The sequence below is a fragment of the Carcharodon carcharias genome, chromosome 19 (genome assembly GCF_017639515.1).
Source record: "Carcharodon carcharias isolate sCarCar2 chromosome 19, sCarCar2.pri, whole genome shotgun sequence".
Classification (NCBI taxonomy): Eukaryota; Metazoa; Chordata; class Chondrichthyes; order Lamniformes; family Lamnidae; genus Carcharodon; species Carcharodon carcharias.
Genome location: NC_054485.1, coordinates 5,778,219 through 5,800,777, shown reverse-complemented (window position 1 = coordinate 5,800,777; position 22,559 = coordinate 5,778,219). Strand labels below are relative to the sequence as shown.

Below are 22,559 nucleotides of genomic sequence, written 5' to 3'. Positions count from 1 at the left end.
CCACTTGCCTGGATGGGTGCAGCTCCCACAACACTCAAGAAGTTGACACCACCCAGGACAAAGCAGCCTGCTTGATTGGCACCACATCCACAAACATTCACTCCCTCCACCACCGACGCACAGTAGCAGCAGTGTGTACCATCTACAAGATGCACTGCAGGAACTTACCAAGGCTCCTTAGACAGCACCTTCCAAACCCACGACCACTACCATCAAGAAGGACAAGGGCAACAGATAGATGGGAACACCATCACCTGGACATTCCCCTCCAAGTCACTCACCATCCTGACTTGGAAATAGCTTCCTTCTTCTGTCTTTTAAATGGCAGGCAGATGGTACAAGGTGGCTACTACTGGACACAATTCCGACAGCGATTCTCTAATCTTTGACCATAACTTCCACAGAAGATTTACCCAGAGAAACAGGGTAAACAGCTAAGTTTTCCAGGATCTCCTACTGTTTGTAAAACAGATCGGAATAGAACCCCAATAGAAATTCCAGGGTATATCTGGAACATTTCTCACAGTTCCATTTGGCCAAAATGTATTGCATTCTGCCATCTGATCTTTCTCTGGTAATGCACCATTGTTGTCCATGCCCTTTGAAGAGTTTCTTTTGCAAAGTTTCATGTTAAAGCTCTAGTGCCTATTGTTTACATAAATCAAACACAGTGAAAGTATCTAGGGTGCAGCATAACCCACATCCAATCAGGAAAACATACACTTTTCAGTTTCTGGTTTGGGAATGTGTCTCTACCCATGTGGCTTCATTCTTTTTAATGCTGCATGTCTTCGTTTTCCTTAATAAATTTCTCATGCGACATGTAATCAAATGCCTTCTGTAAATCTATTTTTAGAACAGCCACTCCACTAACTTTAAATAAACAGTTACATTTTCCCCAAAGGGATTGATTAAATTACTCAAGCGCAACCAGTGGGGGGGTGTCTGGGTACATAGATCATTAAGATATAATGAACAGGTACAGAAATTAATCGAAAAGACACATGGAATGTTGGCTTTTATGGAATGTTGGCTTTTATATGTCGAAGACAAGAATACAAGTGGGTAGAAGTGGTGCTTCAGCTATACAAAGCCATGGTTAGATCACAGCTGGAGTATTGTGAGCAGTGCTAGGCATAACCTCTTAGAAAAAGATACACTGCTCTTAGAGGGAGTGCAGCAAAGCCACAATCAAAAAAGGAAACAGGACAACATCCTTCAGCTAACCTGCAGAACCATGTGTCTCCAAACCAACTACTCAACTGCTAATGTCAGCTTCACCACAGTCACCCAGTTTAACTGCAGCAATGTTTCATCATCTACTCCTCATGGACAAGCCAGAAACTGATTTGTATATCTATCTTAACTTTTATTTTTAGACTCAGTTTCTCATTTCTGATCTGTGTGTACGTGCGTTCTATATTTTTTCCCCCTGGGTTTTAGTAACTAATAAACTTACTCTTTCTTTGACTCAAGAAGGCCTGGTCAAGAAAGCTCCTCCTAAAACATAAATACATTCGGACTTGGAAAAGGTACCCACGATGGAAGGGATCCTTTTTAAATTAACCTTGGTGTGACCAACCGAGGAGGTTAAATAAAGAAGGGGAGCCAGCTCATTCCTCCTCACGTGGGAGCATCACAAAACTCGGGAAGTTAACAAATTTGGGGTACCTAGTCCGGGATCATAACAGATTGGGGGACCTCACCTGGGGACTGGCCATAACACCTGTAATAAATGTGTGTCGCACGCCATTTAAACCAAAATCCACGGAAGTTGCTATGTTTTGAAGGCTTATCTTGAAAAGTGTAAAAATGGTCTTCGAGGAATTTTAAGGTAGGTCACTGTTACTTATTGCGACCGAGTGAGGACGGCCATCAGGACTCAACCTTTCTTTTCCACTCAACTGAGTGTAACTCGGCTTTTTATAAGGATGAAGGTATTAATTCAATGTCTGTACTTAACCATTTATGTGCTGATTGCAAAGAACTCGGTCTTACAGATTTTCCTGAGGTTAAACACAAAGGGGTTAGTTCTTATTATGCTAAAAATCCATCCAGATGAAGATATAAAGATATCTAAAATGGTAAACCCACGTCCTGACTATCACAACACACACACACACACACACACATACAAACATGCAAAATTACAAGTTATACAGTAGAGGTTAACTTTGACCAAATTAACATTCAATGACAAAACGCAAAAAAAAAGAGTTCACTCATTATGATTCCTTCACTGTTGTTTGCAGCTGAGGCAGTTTTTTTTAACAGTCATGCTGGTTGTTCCCCTGGAAATGCTGCTTTGGGATTTTGGAGTGTCCTTCAAACTTCTATCTGTTGACTCCAGAATGATATAAGCAGGCAGAGTGCGTTTTGATTAAAATTCTCTATCGCTGTGATGTATTCCAAAATGTAACAGAGGTAGGGTTCTGAACTTGAGAACAGCAGGGAGAGAAAGGGTGCTGCTGCTCTCCCTGCTGTTCTCAAGTTCAGAACCCTACCTCTGTTACATTTTGGAATACATTACAGCGATAGAGAATTTTAATCAAAAGGGTGTTACTGCTCCATTTTCAGACTTTCATTCCTTCTAGATTGCCCAAAAAGCCCAACCAGGATGTTGTAATAAAAGACATTTCAAAATGGGATTCTGGTCACATGACCTATCTCTCAGTGATGAGTATTCCACAGAAGGTAATTGATTAGCTCATGTCTGGAGCTAATCCGACATGATTAGCTTGGCTATTGTGTTATGGCCTAGGTGATTAGTTTCCTTAATGTTCCAGCCATTACTTCTGAATAGACCATTTATCCTTGTGATGAGCTAGGAAGAACATATCAAAACTTTCTATAAAGCCATTCTCTCATTAGACTTTCTGTCTCTTCCTGAAAGGTAGCTTTATAGAAATATAAATGGTAAGAGCCAGATACTAGTTTGAATTCATCTTTGAAGTAATTATTGACATCAGCAGGTGTGAAATTCCAAAGTACGTTTGCCTTGGGATGTCCCAATTGTAATCCACATTGGAAACTTCCAGAAACTGACCAACTTGTAATGCCATATGTGGCAGTTGACTTGTGGCAGCCATCTTAAGTTAGTGTCTTTGCTTGCTTTAAAAAGTCCTTTTAAAGAAATATATATCTAACCAGCCAATGAAATTAAAGATTAATATTCCACATGCACACATCACGTTGTCGTGACAGTTACATTCACATTTCTCTCTTTTAAAAGCTGCATCCTCTTTGAAGACATCTCAAAACTAAAGGCAAGTTATAAAATAAAGAGGTGGGGGAGGGGGAGGTTAATTAAATTTGTGTTTGTGCACAATTCATCCATTGAATACAAATAATAATAAACACCTTACAATGAATTTCTAGGCTGTACTCCATCAAAGCAGTCTAGATAAATCACAAAAACAAATATCAGAAGCTATGAGAACAAATATTTACAACATGGCCATTTTAAGGCTGGGTAAACTAGACACCATTTTAACCTGTACAAAACCCCTCTGACCAACATACCAGGCAAAGATCAGGGAAATATCCTGGTGAAATGGTCAATAATCTCTCAACCATCAATATCAAAATAACTATCCGGCTATATATTTGTTTGTGGGTCAACGTTATGCTGTAAACACAATAACACAAGAAATTGGAGCAGTAGACCATATTCCCCATGGAGCCTGCTCCACCATTCATTCCGATCTTGACTGATCTTGGGTTTGAACGCCATTTTCCCGTCCGCTTCCCATATCCCTTAATTCCCTGTGAAACCAAAAATCTGTCTATCCTTGTCTTAAATATATTCAACGATAGAGCATCCACAACCCTCTGGGGTAGAGAATTCTTTAACTGAAGAAATTTCTCATCTCAGTCTTAAATGATCTGTCCCTTATCCTAAGTCTGTGCCCCCATGTTTTAGATTCCCTGACCAGATGTAACAATCTCTCAGCATCCACCCTATTGAGTCCTTTCAGAATTTTGTTGGTTTCAATGAGATCATGTCTCATTCTTCTGAACTGTGGAGAATATAAGTTTACTCAGCCTTTCATCATCAACCCCCTCATCCCAGGGACCAATTCAGCGAACCTTCACTGTACCACCTCCAATACAAGTATATCCTTTCTTTAAATGTGGAGACCAAAACTGCACACAGTATTCCAGATATGGCCTCACCCAAGCCCTGTACGACTGCAGCAAGACTTCTTTATTCCTGTATTCCAATCCCCTTGGAATAAAGGCCAACATGCCATTTGCCTTTCTACATGCTAATCTGCATGCTAATTTCTGCATTCCTTGTACAAGCACACCCAAGTATCTTTGAATATCAATAAGTTTCACACCTTTCAAAAAAATATTCTTTTTTTCTATCCTTACAATCAAAGTGAACAACTTCACACTTTCCTACATTATACTCCACCTGTAATCTTGTTGCCTACTCACTTAACCTGTTAATATCTGTTTGCAACCTCTATGTGTCCTCCCCACAGTTTACCTTCCCACCTAGCTTGGTATTATCAGCAAATTTTGATACATTACTCTCTGTCTCATTATCTAAGTCATTAACATAGATTGTAAATAGCTGAGGCCCCAGCAATGATCCTTGCGCCACTCCACTGTCCCCAGATACCAGGACACACACTATCTGCAAACTGATTACTCTTTGGGATTACTATTCTTACAATTCACAGCAGTCAATGCCAATGTATGCTATCTTTTGGACAGACTTAATGGGCATTCATATAGTTTAATACAACTTTTACTCTTAGCCTTTAGATAAGTAAATGGCATAGACTAGACCGGTCTGTATAAGCACAGATAAAAGAGAAACATGTCTTGACTGGAGCTGGGGTGTAATGGCATCCCATGAAGGGGCTGGAGGTTGGGATTTGATTGGTTAGGGGTAGGTCAGTACAATAGTTACTCAGAACCTAGTAGTAGTTTTAATTCTAACTTTTTCTGGGTAACTATTGCTGTAAGGCAGTCTGGACAGAGCATTGGTTAACAAATTGGAAGCAGAGAGTGGGCGTAAAGGGGCTTTTTGAAATTGGCATTCATTGCCTGCCAACTTCAAAAAGCCCCTTTACACCCACTGTCTGCTTCCAATTTGTTAACCAATCCTCTGTCCATGCTAACATATTACCCCCAACTTCAAGAGCCCTTATTTTACCTCTTATTTTTTTATAAGGCACCTTACTGAATGCCTTTTGGAAATCCAGTTATATTACATCTACACCCTTTATCTACCCTTCTAGTTACATCCTCAAAAAACTCTAATAAATTTGTCAAACAGGATTTCCCTTTAGTAAAACCATATTGACTAATCATACTATGCTTTTCTAATTGCATTGTTAAGAATTCCTTAATAATAGATTCCAGCATTTTCTCAACAACTGATGTTAGGTTGACTATCCTGTAGCTCAAAAACAGAATTACCCAGAAAAACTCAGCAGGTCTGGCAGCATCGGTGGAGAAGAAAAGAGTTGACGTTTCGAGTCCTCATGACCCTTCGACAGAACTTGAGTGAGTCCAAGAAAGGGGTGAAATATAAGCTGGTAGCTCGATGTTTTCTCTCTCCCTCCTTTCTTAAAAAAGCGGTGTAATGTTTGATAAACTTGAATATTGCTGAGAAAACGAGACATGCTATCGAAGCTTTTTGTCTTGCACTCACCAAGTAGGATACATAAGATAAACCAATAGTAAAGGGAACAACAAAATATACTGCATGGGTGCTGATTGGTTGGCAAGTGGAGTCTGATTGGTGGAAGCACTGCCATGGGGAATGCAAAGAGCAGTTAACAGCCAAGCTTCTGTTAATTCAAACCAGGCAGGTTGACTCTGATTGGTCAATGTATTGCCATGCAGAATGAAGCAGGGAATGGTGGTTCCCCTAAACTTTGTTTAGTTGGAGAAGGCATAATGTGTGGACATGTTCCTCCTGTCTACAAAGGACAGGGGACAGGGCCCTGTGTATGAATATATATTGCACACATGCATGCAAGAATCCACACGTATTCACACACACACAAGGCCCTGTCCTTTGTAGACAGAAGGAGCATGTCCACACATCACACCTTATCCAACTGAAGAAAAACTTGGGATTCCCCATTTCCCTGGTTCATTTCCCATGCCTTGACCGGAGCGGGGGTGTAATGGCATCCCATGAAGGGGCTGGAGGTTGGGATTTGATTGGTTAGGGGAAGGTCAGTACAATAGTTACTCAGAACCTACTAGTAGTTTTAATTCTAACTTTTTCTGGGTAACTATTGCTGTAAGCCAGTCAGAACCCTCTGAAATTTGCAATTTAAATTGCATTTTCAGATGGTTTTTAGTTCAGGGCAATTGCCCATTGGAAGTTGGAGCTTCCCAGACAATTAGCGTGCAATGTTGACCTGGGGACTTCCCCAGCACATCTTTGAGGTACCCCCAGGTGCACTGCCCTGAAGCCCGGAAGTTACAGGTCAAAGTATCAGAACAGCTAAATTGCAGTTGACTTTTAATGGAGTTGCACTGACTCATTGAAGATGAATTCGAAGAACCATCTGTTCACCTAGAAAAAAAATCAAGACGACAAACAGGAGACACATCCCGATCGTGAAAGATTGAATGAAGATTTCGGCAAGCTTAACATCTCCCCTCAATCTTAAAGCTCGATTGAAAAACAGGAAAATAAATTGAATGCAATGATATGAAAGTGGTGGTGGGGGGCGTGGTTCATAAACAGTTCATAACTGTTTACTTTTCTTTATGAAAAGGTGATAAAATATTACAGCAGAACCCCTTGAACCTTTGGACTGGGGATACCAAGCGCAGACTAGGTGACCGCCTTGCAGAGTATTTCTGTTCATTTCATAAGCATGCCCCCGTGTTCCCTGTCACTTGTTAATTGAATTCGTCACCTTGTTCCCATTCTGGAGCACTGTAGTAGGTCAAATACAATGATGCTCAATGCAAGTTTGAGGAATAGCACTCTACCACCTTTTGGACTCAGCATTGACTTCAGCAATTTTAGATTGTAGCTTCAGCCTCTTTTTTTTGCAGGTTTGTTTCTCCCTCCCGTTTCTCTTATTTCCTTCACTTTCCATTTGGACAGGAGCAATCACAACTGCAGGATAAGCACCCAGCCCATGAGTATGAGGATGTTTATCAATATAAATCAGTAAAAGAATTTTTAATATTGAAGAATCTCTTCATAGATAAACATGAGGAAAATTGGAGACAGCCAAGCAAAGGGACTAGAACTAGTATGAGTGGGACCCAATGCTGAAATGTTTGCAAGTGTTCAGACAAAAAGGACAGAATTGGTGGTTCTGCTTTGCCCTCGTCTCTGGATCCCCAGATACCATGACACAAACTAACTGATTACTCTTTGGGATTACTATTCCTATAATTCACAGCAGTCAACGCCAACATATGCTATCTTTTGGACAGACTTAATGGGCATTCATATAGTTTAATACGACTTTTACTCTATGCCATTTACTTATCTAAAGGCTAAGACTAGACCGGTCTGTATAAGCACAGATAAAAGAGAAACATGCTGGATTATTGAGACAATCAAAAGGAAAAGCTTTGTTATAAGCACCCTCCCACATCCTGCATTCGTTGACCTACAATGGCTCCCAGTTAGGTAATGCCTCCATTTTAAAATTCTCATCCTGATTTTCAAATCCCTCCACAGCTTAATCTCGGCCAATCTCATGGAGGGATTGGAAAATGAGGATGAGAATTTTTAAATGGTTACTTTATCGCCTCCAGCCCACAACCCTCACCTGCATTCTTCTAATTCTGGCCTCTCCCACATTCCAATAGCTTCTCTGTTGATGGCCAGGCCTTCAGCTGCCTGGACTGTAACCCAGGGAGTTCCCTTCCTAAGCCCCTCTCCTTTAAGGCAAGGAAAGCCTACCTCCGATAAAGCTTCTGGCTGTTTCCCCCGGTTTTTCCTTATAACATAAAATATGACATTGAGCCATATAACACTCCTGAAAGATGGCCTTGGAAGGTTTTACTACATTAAAGATGCTGTATAAATGAAAGTTGCTGCCCTGGGTTAAACACTATTTCCAGAGCACTAGTATCTAGTTCTGGTGAGCATCTGCCTCTTGGTTGAATGCAGATATTAGTCTGTGATGTGGAAACAACTAACATTTACATGGGTAGCATTGGTTAAACCAGACAGGGCCTGCTGAGATGGTCGATAATGAAATCTTTAGATTATTTCTAATTAAAGTTGTCTTGAAGATCAAATGATCGTTTCCTTGGGTGACTTGTTCCGTTGTGTGATTGTAGTTTAACAATATTTTTTTTTCCTTAGACAAAGGGCACTTGATTACAAGTCAGTTATGTGGATGGCTACCTTGTATTTTGTCATTGCCAGAGGGCACCAGGTATTTATTCCTGTCAATTCCCATTATATTGCTATCATCTCCCCTGGGGAGATGGTGGTATAGCGGTAACGTCACTGAACAAGTAATCCATCGGCCCAGGGTAATGCTGAGGAAATGGGTTAAAGTCCTTTGACAGCTGGTGGAATTATTGAAAGCTAGTCTCAGTAATAGTAACCATGAATTTATGATTAGTGTGAACACAAATCTAGGTCACTAATGCCCTTTAGGGAGTAGAATCTGGTCTATGTGGATCCTGACCCACAGCAATTTGGCAGACTCTTGATTACTCTGAATGGCCTAGCAAGTTGCTCAGTTCAAGGGAAATTAATGCTGGCCTTGCCAGTGGCACCCACAGTCCATGAAAAAAATATAGCCATATTGCTATTAGCTAGGAATAATTACATGTGTTGTGGTGCATGCTATTGAATGTATCACATGAAAACATTCAATAGCATGCACCATATGAAAAGCTGTCACATACACTACACATGCAGAGCATGAAGCTACATTAAATCAAAACTCCACTGACCGGTTCAAGCAGGTTTTAAAATAAGGTCATTACTTGGCAATGAGCAGAATTCTAGTGCTCCAGGTAAATTTCTCTTGACCAACACTGCTCATCTCATTGGTGTTTATTGAGCCTGTGTCTGAAAATTGGCTACTGTGTTTGCCTACATAAGTTTCATAAAAGGCTACAGCCACAAATTGCTTACAGGCATATTGAACTTAAAAACTGGTCTTCCTTGAAGAACTACAAGCAAGCAAAGATACTAAGCAAAAGATGGCTGATCAAATAAAGTGGCCACTTTCTGGAAAATTCCACTGGATTATACTGAGACCTGTCTTGATATAAGATGGGATATCATACCTGAAAAAAGGTACCATGGCTTTCTTCAAGCAGACAGTTGAAAAGGAAGATGGGAAAGATGTAAAAGACTGAACTTTAATCTGTTTGCAGACAAAAGACTGATTTACACATCTCAGCAGTTACCCAAAAAGCAATCTCCTGTTGATTTATATGTCAGTGTAAAATGGTCAGAGGTGAAAGAAAGCAGACCCAGGGGCAAGATTTTTTTTCAGGAATACACAAGGGAAAATGGGTTAAAAATCTCACTGCAGAGCAGTGCAGTGTGTCTTGGGGTTGTGCGAGTGACAGAACCAAGGGAAGAACAGCAGTCAGTCACCCCTGCAAAGACAAGCAGGTGAAGTCTCTCTCATGCCAGAGAGAAGGCTCAGCAGAAGCCACAATCAAAAAAAGGAAATAGGACAGCCAGCCTATTCAGCTACCCTGCAGAACCAAGTGTCTCCAACTAACAACCTGCCAGGGTCAGCTCTATCATAATTGCCCAACTTAAACAGCCACAACATACTGCCTTCTATCGCTCATGGTCAAGTGAAGGGCTGATCTGCATATTTTCAAATTTTATTTGGACTGATTTCTCATTTCTGATCTGCATATGTGCACTGTATTATTTTAATGGGTCTTAAAACTTATTCTTTGACTCAAGAAAGCTTGGTTAAATTGGTTGGCTCCTTAATAAAAACGTTTGGAGTGGGAAAAGTTGTGCACAGGGAAAGAGCCAGCTCATTCCTCCTCATTCGGGATCATAAAATTGGGACCTCATCCGGGGATCAAGCATAACAAGTGTGATATCACCACAAAAAGTTGGCTGCAAAACAATATGGCACATTGAGGATACACAAGTACAAACTTCCTATATAATTAATAACATTCAAATTATGCAACTGCAAAAAAGGACTAACATGTCTTGCAAAAACATCTTTATTGGAAAAAAGTAGTTTAGAACTTCTACAGCTCCTACAAAAACAGATGAAATTATGTCAATAAACAGTTTTAAGTTCAATGCAAGTTTGAAGTTTTAGTTACATGCAGGAGAAATGGATGTATGAAGCCAGCAGAAAAACATCCCACAATAGTCACCCATGTACAGTATCAGGCTATATGTTTAGTTTCCACAATCATTACACACCCATTGAAACTTTCACAAGACTCCAAAAGAATTTGGTCAGTTTTTTGTACAATTTAATATGTGACAAACTTAGGCTTTCAGTTTTTTTTTATAAAAAAGCGATCCATTGCTCACAAATTTAAGTGATGTATGACTCAAGGTCAAAACCAGCATGAACCTGCAAGAGGGGGAGGAATTAAATACATTGTAGAGTTTAAGGGTGTAAGGTGAAGGAAATCAGCTACTGCATCTACGGCAATGTAAAATAGCTCAGTGCATCAGTGCCAAGTATGTCTCAATGCAGACACTTTCAAAAACTGATGTTACCGACATCTTACTTAACAGTTTCAATATCTCATGAAAAAGGGAGTGTATTAAAGCTCAGTGCATTTGCAGATATCTTTACAAAAGGCACATTAAATGATGCATCACAAATAGACATTAATATTTGTATATTTGACTTTGAGGGTGAAAGCAGCAATATGACTTTCAAGTAAGTAAAAGTGAAAGGGTATTTCTTCATTGTATAGCTTGCAGCTCACATCAAATCCTCAATCTGGGCACTACGTGAGATACAGTACAACAAAAAGTACTGTCATGTTCTTGACCACCTCTACCCAAAAGTTACACTTTCAGCTAGAGGGAAAAAGTCTCACCATAAAAAAAACAAATTAAGCCCCAGGATTCAAACTAACTGGCTGCTTTTATTCAGAGCCACTTAAGGTAGTGCTGTGCATTCCTTAAAACAAAATTTGGGACGGAAGGAAACACATACATGTTCATTTGACCTTGCGATTGTAAAGGTTTACAGGAATTATACTGAAGATCCATTTTACACTGAACATGCTGAACATCAGCAAGCCTCCACCTTGCTCAGCTGTAATTTTCACATAACCCTTCAGCTAAGAAAATGAGTCTACGGCCATTCTTTCCCTGAATTCGAGGCAAATTGTTGTTAGGTTAACAGGGGTGCTTGCTACACTTATAAAATATAACAAACTAACTATTCATTCTGTGTCTCCCTTTACCCAAGGAGATCCAAAACTAACCAGTGTTTAGTAGGAAATCTGAACAAATTCACATGACTGATGGGTTACTGAGCTAATAACCTTAGTGTTGAATTACTGGTGCATAAATGCCATAAATATATATTCTAAACACAGTCTAACTTTTCAAACTATCCAGTTCGATGGCCACCATTTTCCCACTATTGAAATAGCATCCCATAGTGTTAAGCCAACCCAAGTGTTAACAATGTTGAATATTTCTATGTAAAATTAGGTGATCCCATATTTAAGAATCAGGTGTTAACTCCACCTTACACGCACCATGTCTGCATTGTTCATTTGCCATTAGATTGTCAAGGTTCTGGCGCACAATGCTATCTGAAACACCATGCTCAATTTTAAAGGGGCATATTAGTTTACAAAAGACAGCATAAACTACTGGCTGCTCTCAAAGTGGATTCATTTACAAGATCTAGAAGGAAAACACTGAGCAAATACGAGAAATTCAGAAGAGTCCCAGGTCCATCTCTGTATGGAATTGGAGGTCGATACCCTATTGGGGCAAAAGCTTCATTCAGTATCACACCTGAGCAACAAGATTCCACCTAACCAATATGGTACAAATCTTTTATATAAAAAAAAGGGGAATCTGATGCTGGTGTTGGCTAGCAAGGAATGAATTTGGCTCATAAAAAATCCATGGTAATTTATCAACACCTACAAAACATTAACAGCAGAATAATTGTTCAGTGCAGTAATGGATATGCATCCAGGTGCTTAGGAAATGCTATGTGCAAAAAAATTAGAAACAAAACTATAGTTTCATAAAGGATAGCATGTGCAAATCAAAGCAACAAATTCTTTACAAGGATCTGTATTTCTCAAAATGTTAACATTTTCTTATTTACCTTTTTGGGGCAATAATTGATTAAAAAACCTAGTACACCAAATCCAAGAGACTGCTTCAATATTCAGGTATATCATGAGTGACTTTGCAGTTATCTAAAGGCAGACAGTAGTAAAAGTTCTACAGCATCACATTACCCACTCCCATCCCTGCTTTTAAAAGCATCGTTCCTCACGACACTTTCATTGTAATAATAGGGAAATGCAAAGGTCTCAATGCATTAATCTAGTCAGTGCCTGCAATAACTATTCTATAACCTTCAAATACTGCAAAGTTGTTTTTGTTTTATGCATTTCCTGGAATGTACAACAGCTTTGTATCATAAACAAAGGAGCCACCCATCTGAAGTATTTAGGAAAAGGATTTAAAACTGGGCTGATATTCCTTGCAAGAATTTCAAACTTCCCAAAAAGAGCTGTTCATTTTTGATGTCAATCCCAAAGACAGACATGTTTCCAACTAAACATTCTATCCTAAACGAGCTTTGGTAATGTGCCAGAAGACCAGTGTATGCCAAAGGATACAATCCAAACAAAACCCTTGGGGAGGGGAAAAAAAAATCAATTTGTGACAACATAAATAAATACAAGATCAATGAGAAGTGTCAGCACACAAAATGGCCTGTGCTTCAACAGCCCAGCCAGGTTCACAGTTTAAATTCAATACAATACATTCAAGCTTTCACTTCTCCAGGATTAACACCCACTAGGTGCAAAGAGAAAGTTTTTATGCATCAGGTTCGACTTAAAGTTTCAAACCTTTTACATAATTCACCATGTACTGAACACAGCAAAAAGGAATACTGAAGTTGTTCCCCAAAAATGTATATGGAAATTTACTCCAAAAAAAAGTCAAATATTAAGGATCTGCAGAATTGCACATGGCTGCTCACTTCAGGTGAAGCAAGTCAGCAGAAAATACAGTCCAATGGAGCTGCTCAGTCCTCAAATGTTTCACAGAATCATGTCATGTAGCGAGTAATGGCCCTCAATGCATAGAGTAGTGCAGCTTGCATTCTGGCTTCTAGAAGGAGAAGGTTTAAATGCACCTAAAAAGTAGGAAAATAGTGTTTAGATGAATGTTTCTACTGTAACACTTACACAAAAGAGGACAAAAAAGTACTGGTGAAATATCCCAGATTTGTTAAGCACAATTCAAATCTTCTTTGCCCAAAACAGGACTATGAATCATTACACTCTTGGAATGGTAAGAGGTTAGAGGCAGCACTGCCCAGTGGGAGGAGGGCAGGGTCAGGGAGAAGAGGAGGAGAGTGGCCAGGGTCTGGGGTGGTGGTGAGTGAATGGAAATAAAAATGGAGAATCAAAGAACATAAGCTCCCTTGTGTACTTTGAAAAATGGTCCAGTTGATGGGGCAGGAACTAAGTGTATTCCCAGCCCTCATCTGCAAAACACAAGGGCTACCATGATAGACTCAAGGTCATGTAGCAAAGCTGTCATGCTTGATATTTCATCAGGTATTTTTGCATTAGAGGAAGGAGGTAATTTTGTGATTATGATGCTATAAAACTAATAGTGAAGTGCCATGCACTGGAAACTACATTTCAGTGGATAATTGACAATGTATTTACCAAAATCCTTTAATTATTTGTTGAGAAGCTGCAACTCAGTTGCTTCACATAGCATCTAAACCTGTGTATTGGACTTCAAACTAAAATGACAAGTTTTACAAGAGGAACAAACCTTCTCTGAATGTTGAAAATGTCTCCAGAAATTTATATACATTCTATTAGTCGTTTTCTCAGGATAGCAGGCAACAGTTTTTATGTAGACTTTTAAGCTCCGCTCAAGAAGCTGATTCACTTCTCCATAGTCATAGTCATCATATCTGATCAAATGAAAAAGCACAGGTATATGAAACTAAATACATCTTAGAATATTGTGCTTGAACAAGATTCTCAGAAAACCAGGTCAAATTAAACAGCAACGTACCTAATACCAAATACACAGTGAATGTAATTCCAAATGGCTCTTCTTAACATTGAGGTATTAACATCACAGTGCATAGCCATGGTGTTATATGTTAAATTGTACACAATTTGAAATTTCTCATCCAACAGCTGTCCAACTTCAGGGTACAATCGATTAATCAAGGAGTAGCCATGATCCTCCCAGGAGTAATCCTAAGAAAAGAACACAACGTACAAAGCATTCAAATAAGTCGACCAAGTTTAAGATCCCCACAATTGTTTGTATCCAACTTTCCAAAGAGACAGATGGTAATGTAATACAACTGACCAAAACCCCACCACCACCTCTCCTTACCCTTCCTCTTATTCCAGTATTTCAATTCCAGTATTTCACACAAACGTGAGATGTGATTACCAGCAAGCATCGGCAGATAAACTGCCATAGGGTGAAGAGGGGGGCAGAGGTGAAAAGAAACCTCAGCTGAACTCAATCATCATCATGCAATGAGTGTGTACATCCCAGCAATCAGTTGAGCGATCAGGGACTGACTTGGCCAATTCAAGTCCAGAGGGGAATTTTCTAAAGTGATTTTGCAGGATGTAGGCATCACTGCCTAGGCCAGCATGTATTGCCAATCCAATAGTTGGAGGTGGTGTTGGGTGAGCTGCCTTCTTGAACTGCTACAGTCCATCTCGTGTAGATACACCCTCAGTGTTGTTAAGAGTGTTCCAGGATTTTGACCTAGTGACAGTGAAGGAACAGCAATATATTTCTAAGGCAGGACAGTGAGTGGCTTAGAGGGGAACTTCCAAGTAGTCATGTGTCTTAACCTTGTCCTTCTACGTACTCATGGTCACAGGTTTGGAAGGTGCTGTTAAGAGTTTTGGTGAGTTAGTTACTGTATGCATCCTGTAGATGGTACATACTGCTGCCACTGTGTTGGATGTGGAGGGAGTGAATGTTTAAGGTGGTCAGTAAAGCACCTGCCAAGTAGGCTGCTTTGCCCTGGATGGTGTTGAGCTTCTTGACCAAGTGGGGAGTATTCTATTACACTCCTGACTTGTGCCTTGTAGATGGTGAACAGGCTTTGGGGAGTCAGGAGCTGAGTTACTTGCTGCAAAATTCCCAGCCTCTGTCTGACCTGCTCTTGTCCAATTAGCATCAAACTGAAAAGCTAGCTCAAGCACAAATCAGTTTTTATACCTGGAATTATGTCTACATGGCCTCATCATGCTTGCTTTACCAATTTAGCAACCGGAGAAGCAGCAACTGTTGGTTTCAACCAATTTATCCTAATCCGAGCACGATTAGAGTGTTGTGAACTAATACAGACATTTACTACCGAGTCTCACTGTTCTGAGTTGCACTGGAGTCTGTTCTGACTAAATTTTAATTACCTGGGTCCGGAATGTTGGTGGTGTCTGCTCCCCACGCCTGCTGAAATCCTTGTACCCAAAATCTGCATCTTCCACAAAGCATGATAAATCCGTCGATGAGTGTGGTTCACTGTCATCTGCTGGGAGACAAGGTGAAGGGTGTTCAATAAAAGGAAAATTATCTCCACTTGTTTGAATCACTGAAGCCACCTGGATGTTTTACCTGCAGGTGAGACGAGCAAACTCTCCCTCTTCTCCCTTTCGAATCGCGTTGCCTTCTCCTCTTTACTCGCTTCCACACCCCGTCTGCCCTCCTGGAGCAGTTTCATTTTCTCTATTAGAAACTCCAGCTCACGTAAATCATCTCCACTCTGAAAGACAGACTAAATTGTTATGTTGGATAAAAGCACGGAGCAAAAGAATGCAAGCTGCACACGTTTTATTGCAAATTTGCAACTGTATGAAAGAAAAAAATGAAAACAGAAGCAGTTAGCCACCAGTAACAGTTAAATTGCTAAATTTCTAAGTAGATATATATTTTATTTATTGGGGAAATAAAAACCATTTGTACAAATTTGCTACAAAATGCACATGTAGCAGAACGAAAGTTTGGTGGAATAAACCAAATTTACCAATCTGGTAAACCCCCACCATTGAAAATAAATCAGGTGTGCATTTTTATTTAATCCTTGCTATCTAACATCAAGAATGTTGTTGATATTGTTTTCACTACAGTAGTATTTGTAACTTGCACATTAAGGGTAAAAGAAACAGGTGTACTTACTGCACCACCACTAACAGCCGCCTCTGATCCACTGTTGCTCGCACCATCAGGGTCACAACTTTGCGGTGAGGGAGGTCTATAGGTGAAGCCACCATCCAGATCAAGCTCAGGTCTAATGCTGCAGCCCCAAACGAAGGATGACAATGAATGGTAATGGGTGAGGAGAACAACAGCATGGATAAGCTCAGCGAGTGACCAGCTATTCTCATCAGTCTTCAGTAGATTCTTCAAGGAAACAAAAAAAATACATTAAGCAAGCAAATTGAAGGTCTGGGAATTATCAAGTCTAGATGCTTGAGTGATAATAATAGCACTATTTTATAAATGTACAGGGAGAATCGATATGGAATGTGTTTGTCCCTAATGTGATGGATGAAGCTCACATATTTAATGCTGACAGGAAATATGATTGGTTGGTGTAATTTACAAAATGTCAACGCAAAGCAAGGCAGTTTGACAAACATGTTCTTGTAAGATGTGAATAGCAATCCTGCCTCAAAATGCAAACACAAGGCCCAGGCAAATGCTAAACTCAGTGGATACCACAAGCTAATTACTAACTTCTGACAATTGAAATAAGACTATAACCAAATAAATACATTTTCTTTGATGTTCAGCAAAGCTGTCATGTTTTGCTTCACTTCAAATTAAATCACTCTCCAATTCTCTCCCAATTTACCTCAATGTGTTCTTTTGTGATGAGCCAAGGTCTATGTGCTAAGATTTTGTTGATTTCATTGAGATTCCTAATTTTCTGAGGTACAAAGTTCAGGCCATTTAACCACTCGGCATTCCCACCAACTTGAAGAAAGTCATTTATATGGAGGCTGACGAGGTATGAACACTGATGCCGGGCAGCAGCCTGAAAAGATAGACACCGTCAGAAACTAGCTTCAAATTTACTCTAATAAACCATTTATAGAAAGTTCAGGGAAACCCTGCCAATCTTTCACAAACAATGGGTCATTGGTTTCCCTAACTCTTGCCTTGAAACAGACCAAACAGGACAGACTGAAAGCTCAACTTCCCCAAAATGTGGGTGACTTGTTCTCTATGCATTCCTGAATAGATGGAAGCAGATAACTTGAAAGTAATGAATCCTGCTGTACTTCAAACTCAATCTAACTTTCTTCATACTACTTTTAATAAAAAAGATTTTTTATAATTTTATATAAAAGATTGTTAACAACCAACTCATGATTCACACTGAGCTGCAAACCACTGGGGCAAGGTGGTGGGGGGGTGGAAAGAGGAGAAAGGAATTTAATTTAAAAACCTCAACTGGATTTATTTGATCTTCGATGCTTTGAGACTTCCTCAATTTGTAAGTTGTGCTCATTTTGCAACAATTGAGTTCAATTCTTAAGCGATTACATCACAGAAAGCACTACCAGAGTTCACTCACCATCACAGCTATGTAATGCCTATAGTAATATGGTAAAGGACCATCCATTTGTATAAGATAGTACTGTGTTTTCCAAAAGCTTTCAAGGTACCGGGGGTGCAAGCCCATCACCATAGTTATATTGTCCAGGCGGCCAGTGGAAACGAAGGCTTCAATAAAGAGCTGACTTTCATCATCTTCTAGACCTTTCTGTAGAATCTGTAACCAATATATACACTTTAGCAGACCTGCCAATTATCATTCTTGCCAATCGTAACTATCCCTTTCAATAAGCCCCTTTTATCAGATACCTCAGCTTTAAAGGTAGTGTCTTTAAGATAAATGGTTGAGTGTATTTTCTTTTTATTTCATTTGCAGGATGTCAGGTTCGATGGCTAGGCCAGCATTTATTGCTCATCCCTAGTTGCCCTAGAGAAGGTGGGGGTGAGCCTCCTTGAACCACTGCAGGTACACCCACAGTGCTGTTAGGGAGAGAGTTCCAGGATTTGTGATCCAGCAACAGTGAAGGAATGGTGATATTTCCAAGTCAGGATGGTGAGTAGCTTGGAGAAGAACTTCCAGGTGCCGGTGTTCCCATGCGTTTGCTGCCCTTATCCTTCTAGGACAGAGCGGTTGTAGATCTGGAAGGTGCTGTCAAAGGAGCCTTGGCGAGTTGCTGCAGTGCATCTTGTAGATGGAACACACTGCTGCTACTGTGTCGGTGGTGGAGGGAGTGAATGTTTGTGGAAGGGGTGCCAATCAAATGGGCTGCTTTATCCTGGATGGTGTCAAGCTTGAGTATTATACAGAGTAGATAGGCAAAGAACTATTTACTTCCATTGTCTGGTTTTCTTACCAAATATGAGGTCTATTTTAAACATAGGTTTTCTGATGGACAAAAGTCAGAGTCAGTTGCAAAGCTCAAACATATTCCATTCTGTGCAAGGTATCCCAGTTAAATATTGGTGGAAATAGTCTTGGTTTTACAGCAGTCATGTTTTTGTTATCAGATATACAGTAACAACTGATCCTTAAACTCAACCCACTGACCCTGGTTTGAGTGGTGATGTTTCAGTCCTGTGCATTGGGTTTCAACAATGTCAGCAACTGGATAGTTGAAACTTACATTTAAAACAAATCACTCAAGTCATGTGTGTTGCTGGCAAGAATCACATTTACGATTTCCTGGGTAAAATCCAAGTTCTGCTTATAATTTCCTGGGTATAGTTCAGTTCTGCTATGTTCTTTCCACATATAATACTTAAGTGGAATCCTTGAACAGGCATCATGCAGATTAGCATTACAGGTGAACTTGATAAGCATACCTGACAGCTGTAAAACTTGGATAATTACAACAGCTTATAAATTTTGTAAACTTGGTTATCAAAAACTCCACTACCCATGTCCTAACTTACAACGCTTTCAGTTGAGCAATGCCCCTACTTAAATTCTTATTCCTTGTTTTCAAATCCCTCCAGTCAAGCCAATCCCTCCCTAACCACTTCCTGCCCAGCAAGGCATCGAATCTTTGCATTCTAACTCTGGCCCCTTTGAGCATCCCCAATTTTAAACTGCTCTACCATTGCTGAACCTGCCTTCAGCTGCCTGGGCGCCAAGCTCTGAATTCCCCCTCTAAACCTACCTCTGACCAAGTTTTTGGTAGTTTTGTCTAATATTGCCTTGTGGCTCAGTGCCAAATTTTGCTTTATAACAGGCTATGAAGCATCTCCAGACATTATGTTGAAGGTGCTATATAAATAAGTTGTTGCACAATCATGTCTCCATTATTCCCTCCGATCTCTATCGAATCCTGTATCACTCATTTGTGGTATTTTAAAGTGCACAGTTGCACATTTAAAGTCTGAGTTTAAACCCTAGGCTTAGACTGTAAATGTGGTGCAGCACAATATCATGACTACCACTGTAGCAGCTTCATTCTCACTGAGCAGAAGAAGTGAAGAAAATTTGCATTAATAACAGACTGAGCTGGAGATAAAAAAGAAAGCCCAAAGATCAGAAAATATCCAGATGAAAGCAAAATATCCCATGCCCAGCTAGGACACTTCAGTTGATCTTATTCCCGAGACAGGATAGATGTTCACTGCAGACCATGCTGCACCCTTGTACGTGAAAATCAGAACAGGAACAGGCTCAGCTGTGATGGCCCTCATGCATTAATAGCCAGCTAACAATATTTTATTGTTTGAAATTCTTTATCCCAGAAAGCTGTGAAGACTGAGTCACTAAATATATTCAGAGTGGAGATAGATGGATTCTAGATCTAAAGGGAAATTATGAGTTAGGGGGAAAAAAAACAGGCAGGAGTGTCACATTGAGGCAAAGACCATTTCAGCCATGATCTAACCAAATGGCACTGCAGGCTCAAGGGGCTGAATGGCCTACCCCTGCTTCTGTTCATCATGATCATACTAGCTCATCTCAAGACTGGCAACTTTGGTCACCTTCAGAGCAAAAGTTAGAAGGGGCAGCAGCAGGGGGAGAGAAGAAATACAGAGTGAAATTAAATGGCAGTATTGAGTACCACCATCATGCATTAGCAAAATTCCAGCAACAGCCCCAAAACTCTTAACACTTTGAACCTCAAACATATATCTTCAACTGTCTGGGTGCTATCTTCCTTTCAGTTCACCTCATGTCCATGGGGCTTAAAAAAGAGAATTTGCTGCCAACATCCTCAGTAATTCACTTCAAAGTAACACCATTTTGTCACAGCCTGTGTCTTTAAATAGAAAGACAGAGTGGACACCACAGAGGAAAAGAAATGACAAGGGTGGATTTCCTCCCCTCCAGCTCAAGAGCTCTATGCAGTCAGTGCAAGCTGAACAGGGAGCTACAGGAGAAAGCAAGGGAGAAGAAAAATCAGAGCCAAAAGGAGGGGCTAGAGTTGAGATTTCTAATTTCATTTAACTTTCTTAAAAAACAGCCAAGGCATGACTAAACTCATGTTTAAATGTGTCCAATGATATGCAAATATTAAACAAGGAATAGCTGCCAGTAAACAACTTCTGAGCTGATGCAATTCAAGGCCATGGTTAGATCACTTGTTTACTCTCACTGTTCTGCTGGATTAGAAGTGCTGGATGCAGAATTTTGACCAATTTGCAGAGTTAAGATTTCGCAAGAAAAGGGAACAAAAAAAAAAAAATCCTTGCGCCAGTTATTAATTCTACACAGCAGTGCTCTGAATGAACAGTGAGAAACTGGGTTTGAAGTTCCACTTAAAAGCATTTTAGATGTTAACTTGTTTCAGCTGTGTGCTCACCCTTTGCAATGTTGGCACCCCAAACAAGAATCTTCCACCTTTAATATTTTAAAGCAAAACTGGCAGCCCAACAAGTTCTCCAGCTGAATAGAACACCCCCCCACCCATTGGCCAACCAAGCACTAAATATGCAAGGCATCCCTTAAATTAATATTAAGCACAGAAGTTTCAGATTTTAATAGGGTATAAATATATCTTGGGGAAATGGCCAAAATGAATTTGAACCCAGAGTGCTTCATCAATCCGATACTCTATTTCCATATCTGTCAAACTTCCTTTCAAATCCAAAATGCCTTCTTTTTCTACCATTACCCAGTCCAAGGGGTTCCCTGTCCTTCCTCCACTGCATTAGGACCATCATGTAAAAGCTTACTTCAATGAGGTGGCATCTTCCACTCTGCTGAATGCCATCATTTATATTCAAAAAAAAGTTGGGAACAGGGAGAGGCTACGCTTTTACAAATTGTACATGTACAGGTTGTGCGCTGCCAGGTCCTTCCTTGGTATCCAAACAGTCAGTGAGGTTTAACAATGTTGACAGCATGTTTCTGGACTTTAGGCTAGTCTGCCTGCCTCAAAATGGTCCGAGTCCAAAAAACACAATCTAACAAACCTGCTGGTGGAAGTGTTTCATAGTGCCATTTACTGCATTTGATGGCAGAGCTGCATAAACCATCAGGCTGCATCAGACAGGAAAATCTGAAGCTGTAAATAATTCAGGCTGGCACTGTTTACATCCGGACAGAGGATTTGACGGTGCTGTTTAATAATCGTGTACACAGACTCAGGGTTATGGGGTTGCAGAGTGCATTACCTGAGTTAATGATTGAAACAAAAGGTCAAGTCAACATTTAAGAATCAATCAGGTAAGTGTGTCTATGGGAAAAGGGGAAAACAACAAATAGATGAACTGAAAAGGCACCTTAAGGCTGAGATCAGGAGGCTAAACAGCAACATAAAAACTGGTTGCACCAAACATTTCCATGATGCAACTTCTACACAATACTGAGATGGATCTTGAGTCAGAATCAAGGCAAAAATCAATTTTGTTTTGCAATAAAAGATATTGAATTAAACCATCTTCCTCACTGCTTGGCAGTCAATTCTCACGTAGTTTGTGAAAGCATAAATTGACAAAAATAAGCTTGATTTTTAAAAAGACAAATTCCAAGTATTATGAGGCTAAACCAAAATATAGAAAACACAAACATTACTACAGTGAACACCACAAAATTTTTACAATTAAAATCGCAGGTCTCGGGTTAAAAGTGGAGTTTCAGAATTGACGTACCTCTTTGACTGGAATGAAGGAACTTGGACCTGGCCCTAATGGGAATGGTATTTTAACTCTTTGATCCTAAAAAAAATGTACAAGAAAACACGCAGTTAGAGCTTGAACCCATCATTCATTTAAGTAAATAAACCTTTACAATTCAATTCTTTAAAATGTTCCACATTTTAACCAGAAACTTGGGCTCAAACTGTACACTTTCCACAGAAGGAGAACACAAGATATTACAGTATAAACATAC

The 22,559-nt window shown here is 39.9% G+C and overlaps 1 protein-coding gene across 8 annotated transcripts in view; it reads right to left on the bottom strand.

Annotated features, from left to right (window-relative positions):
* Positions 1-10,154: 10,154 nt before the first annotated feature.
* Positions 10,155-22,559, bottom strand: part of LOC121291807 (sestrin-1-like) — a 62,025-nt gene continuing 49,620 nt past the window's right edge. For 6 of the 8 annotated variants that reach the window (XM_041213380.1, XM_041213381.1, XM_041213379.1 and 3 more), the window contains 9 exons: positions 22,319-22,384; positions 17,766-17,963; positions 17,040-17,222; positions 16,361-16,585; positions 15,800-15,947; positions 15,598-15,716; positions 14,222-14,412; positions 13,973-14,117; positions 10,155-13,319 (listed from right to left, as the gene is read on the bottom strand). In XM_041213380.1, the coding sequence (XP_041069314.1) occupies positions 13,233-13,319; positions 13,973-14,117; positions 14,222-14,412; positions 15,598-15,716; positions 15,800-15,947; positions 16,361-16,585; positions 17,040-17,222; positions 17,766-17,963; positions 22,319-22,384 (1,362 nt within the window). In that variant the 3' untranslated portion in view covers positions 10,155-13,232. The remainder of the gene's footprint in view (positions 13,320-13,972; positions 14,118-14,221; positions 14,413-15,597; positions 15,717-15,799; positions 15,948-16,360; positions 16,586-17,039; positions 17,223-17,765; positions 17,964-22,318; positions 22,385-22,559) is intronic. The other 2 variants (XM_041213382.1, XM_041213383.1) reach the window with 2 other exon arrangements.